Source organism: Chaetomium globosum, genomic scaffold, assembly GCF_000143365.1.
Source record: "Chaetomium globosum CBS 148.51 scaffold_5 genomic scaffold, whole genome shotgun sequence".
Taxonomy (NCBI): Eukaryota; Fungi; Ascomycota; class Sordariomycetes; order Sordariales; family Chaetomiaceae; genus Chaetomium; species Chaetomium globosum.
This window is the reverse complement of record NT_165980.1, coordinates 1,416,048-1,420,650: the sequence shown is the minus strand read 5'-3', so window position 1 is coordinate 1,420,650 and position 4,603 is coordinate 1,416,048. Positions and strand designations below refer to the sequence as shown.

General features: G+C 52.9%; 1 protein-coding gene across 1 annotated transcript; it reads left to right on the top strand.

The window, feature by feature from the left end:
• Window positions 1-2,135: 2,135 nt before the first annotated feature.
• On the top strand, window positions 2,136-3,959 carry CHGG_07285 (uncharacterized protein; the record flags this gene model as incomplete). Its single annotated transcript, XM_001224940.1, has 4 exons — window positions 2,136-2,233; window positions 2,604-2,733; window positions 3,476-3,573; window positions 3,845-3,959. The coding sequence occupies 4 exons, from the start codon at window positions 2,136-2,138 to the stop codon at window positions 3,957-3,959; spliced, it is 441 nt and encodes a 146-aa protein (XP_001224941.1).
• Between the last annotated feature and the right edge of the window lie 644 nt (window positions 3,960-4,603).

Sequence of the window (4,603 nt, the reverse complement as noted above, 5' to 3'; positions counted from 1 at the left end):
TTGGACTGGAGCGTATGACAAGGGGGAATAGAAGGCTTGCTCTACGGCGTCTCCAATGAAAGGGGTGGCGGTTTCTTTTTTGGCGCGCGGGGGGCGGGGGGGGAGGGCGGCTGGTGATCCGGCTCTTCTGCTGGTTCCGGCGTTTCGGTGTACCTGCTTTTGTTATTGCTCGGAACTGGAGAGCAAGGAATGAGTGGGCGGATGGAGTCTCACGATGATGATTCACGGGGAGGAGGAAAAATCGGAGGATACCACACACACGCACAGGTCCGATTGGGCAACCATCACACGGAACTCGGCGGGGCTGTTGTGGACAGAGAGAGAGATACGAGCATGACTGGACCATGTTGTACACGACAGATATGGCACGGGAGTCACAAGATTGGAGATAGGGTGGATACACGGCATGGTCTGGGGTCGGAAAAGCAAAAGGAGGAAAGGAGGTCGGCTGGTCTGACTGTTTCGGCTTCGCGGATGCACTGTATGTATTCCCTCTTCATGCATAGACTGTAGCTGTAGGGGGTAAAGCGCTGCTTATTCAAACACCTATGCAAAAGTACATCGATGTCCAACTCGTGCCGTGCGGTATGCGCAATAAAAGGGGGGAAGGCGATTTGGTGACACAGCATCGAGGGTTTGTGTGGAAGGGGGCGGATGCAATGCAATGCAGATTGCGGCAGTAGCCGTTCAGAACACGGAGACATCAGAACCACACATTCACCGAGATCTATTCATCCCAGCTGAATAACATCCCATTCTTTTGCACCCGCCCGCTCCCGACGGAAGAGTCGGGAAAGGGACATTTCGGTCAATGGGGTAATCAAAACAATGACAAACGCCAATATGCCAATTGAGGATCCATCAATGGCCAACACAACAGTTGCCGTCGAAAGGCGGTGGCGACGATTGGACACCGGCAGCTGAGAAAACGCACGATTCTCGGAGGGGACTTGGCGTTGGGCCAGCTGAGCATGCAGCCATGTTGCGACATCTCCCATGCGACTTCGGAATCGCAGTCGGCCGATGAGAGATGCTGGAGAAGGCACGAGTATTTTTCGGTTTGGCCTGGGCAAATCGGCGGTGCCAGCGACCGGTAAACCAATCAAGGGCGCAGATCGCCGGCAAAGGACCGCGCTAACAGCAGCACCCAGCCTGCTGGGACCGCGCTACAGTGGGCTTCGCAGCCAATAACATGTTCAAGTTGCCCTTTCCCACCCTTTTCCTCTGTTTTTTTTTTCCCTTGTTCTTGCAACTCACCGCATGTCGGCGACCTCGCATCATTTCCGTTGGCCGGCCGAGGCTTAACTAAACTAACTAACTCGACTCGTTGGGTTGACTCTTAGCCAGGTGGCCGCAACCCCCGTCTCTCCATGAGACATCTGCGTCATCCCCGCTAATCTGTACTTTCTCGCCGTTACACTACGTCCACTCCTCCCCCGCATCGGATCAGATTTAAATGTCTCGCATGCAATTGGGCCGCGTTTTTTGATGTGGTACCTTCCCGGTTTGGACCCTGCATGCAGGCAACACCAGAGTGCGGGACTCGAGTGTGAGGGGGGGCATGTGTGCTGCAAGACACAACTTTTGACTTGATCGTGTCAAACGTTCGAGCCTGAGACTAGCAGCACAATCCGCAATCCACGAGCCCGCTCATTATCCCGTGGGTATGCGAACCAACCAGGGCGCTGAAACACCCACGGATATTGATTGTGCCCTACAACGACGACACATCGCTGTTCCCTCAACGGCAACACATACACACGCACACACACAAAAGTCGGCTATTATTTTTCGGCCGTGGGGTTTGCCGTGTGATGCCGCCTTACCTATCCGTGTTTGGGCGGGATTCCGGGACTGACGCCTCACCTTGCTCGTTGCGGTTGAAGGGCCGAGACAACTACCGGGGAAAGGTGTGGTTTTCGGTGTTGCCGATCGAGGAAAATAATAATAACGGTTGTGGGTTTCCGAAATAGGCCAACTCCGGTCAAACGGCCGCACCTCTCCTCTCGACCGAAGATCCCGAGCATCCCTTTTTCCCATCCGCAATCTCGACCTCTTTGCTGCGGTCGGCCGCCTCGAAGCCGCTTTTGTTGAGCGAAGTGAAGATTGAGAGATTCGCTAAAAGACGCGCCAAGATGACCACCGCGTGCCCCAAACACGATCAGATCTGCCACTTGATCTCGGCAGAACCCAGACCCAGCCCCATGGATCATGCGCCCCACCTGATTCGAGAGTTTGAAGAAACAGGGATCCTTCCGCCCCCTGCCACATCACGCCAGCCGCCCACCACAAAACCTTGGAAGCGACTGCGGCTGCACTGTCGATCCAAGAGCCTCACTTCCACGAACACCCTGTCCAGCTGGGGCTGGACCCGGACTCCTTCTCAACTGGATTCGCCGATTGCGCTTTGCTTTTTGGGATGTACCGGTACAAACAAGATGGACATACCTACGAACACCGGTTCACTACCCCGGATTCCCAACAAATGAACCAAAAAAAAACGGTAATATCCACAGATTGAGACAACGTGAGACAGCAGGGCGGGAAGGTATCAACGTTAGATGCTAGGTACGTAAAGTAAAGCCTTGCTTCCATCTTCCGAGGCTGGCAGCCGTGCATCCGCACGATTTATACCTACATACATACATCCAGGGTGCTGCAGCAGGCGGTCAGATCTCGGACGGCCCGCCCTGCTTCCGCATCTGCCAGATCCGGCGCCTCGCATCGCGCCCTGTACGTAGGCGTACGCCGCTAGTTTGAGGTGGCTTCGAGCCTTCCTGCACGGGCTCGCCGAGCGCTGCGCGGGCGCGCTGCTCAAACCCGCGCCGCAGCCTCGTCCCGGATGAGCCGAGTCATCTCCAACGGAATGAGGACATGGGTAAGTGAACGGAAATGCCTACATCCGAGAGGAAGGTTGAGAGCAAGACACGGGAGATGGGAGATTGATTGGTGGTAGTTATGCACAGTAGGTGGTTGAGTCGCTCCATTCCCCGCCTTTGCCGAATCTTAGTCCACGAGACATAAGGTCAGTCCCAAGTATGATTAATCCACATCAAGTGCACAAGGGGACAAACATAATATTATCAATGAGTCTTACACTCCTCGAGGTATTAGTCACGTCTCGTGGATGGCATTGAAAACTAAGACTTCAAGAGTCTGCCATACATCTCTTACTCAACCTTCAATATCGATCTATACCTCTTCAAATATTCGTTATTTGGATATTTGATTAACTCTGACTCCAATGCCATTCCAACAATTACACTTCTGTCTTTTCCACCGGGCCCCTATTGTGGCCTTCCGTCTGCGAGGCGCTTCGGCTTGACCTTGGAGCCCCGAACTCTTTACTACATTCTTCATTATTACCTACCCCAACCCATTTCTGGTCAAGAGACGTATGGTAAAAGTATGAACTAGCATATATAGTTTTGGTACCAAACTTAATTATTATTATTCATACTCCGCTATGCCCTAGGGCGTGCCGGACCCTCAGCTATTTAGTGGACAGGAAAACCGTGCCCTCCCGGGCCGGGTGAAAAACCCATACCAACAATCAAGGAACGATGCGTTCTGGTGAGTCTGCGTATACAAAGAGAGGAGGCCTCCTGGCCTCCGAACGGGGGCGCTTCAGGCCGCCGCTTCCAGCTCGAGCCTCCTGGCTAAGTTGTACATCGGCAGCTTCCCCGAGTCCATCAGCCAGTCGAGGACTCTCCTCACGAGCCGTGCAGTCGTGGGATCGATGCCGTGTAGAACAGAGTAAAAGTCCCGTCGTGTCCGAATTCCAGTTCTCTCCCATCTTCGAGTCAACGGTGGGTACCAAACTTAATTAATAAATCAATCATAGTTATGTGAAAGATCCAAGAACCCGCAAGGACGTGAAAGGATACCTTGATGAGAAAGCGACGTACAATTACCCTACAAACTGTCCAACACCAACGCGGTTTGACAACGAAAAGTAGAAGACGTGGAGGTGTGGAAATACTAGTTAATAGAATAAACCTTTTGGCAACAGGTGTAAATATCTGTATTTCTAAGAGTAATGGAATGGCTTGATGGACACGAGCAACAAAACCAACAAGGACTTTCTCAGGGCTGAGCTAAAAGACCCAATTATACAAGAAGCTGGTCTTTGATTTAGATTTTATGCTGACAATCATCTAACCAGCGGCGAGGAGATACATTACTATGTGAAGGTGCGGGCGTCAACGATAACAACTTGGCGGAGAATGTGTAGTAGCCATAAAACGGGGAACTCATTAAGATGGCGCCGGTGAGGCTAAATACAGGACGCCGCATGGCCCCCTCTAACCCTCTAGAATTGCACAACCCATCATACACCCACATGATCCATTAGATACAATCAATCCTCCCTCAGCCGCAGATAAACCGCCCTCCCCCTCCCCACCGCCGCGCCGAGTTGTGGGACGTGGAGCACGAAATCGACACGGGTGACCGGGAGATGTTGAATTCCAAACAATGGATACCTCGAGCCTGCGGAGATGTAGAAAGGTCGACGTTTATGAGCGGCCGTGGATCCGCAGGACGGGTGTGGTCCCCATTATCCCCTATTTCCATGGCGGCTCCAAATCTCGAAGCCAGCAGG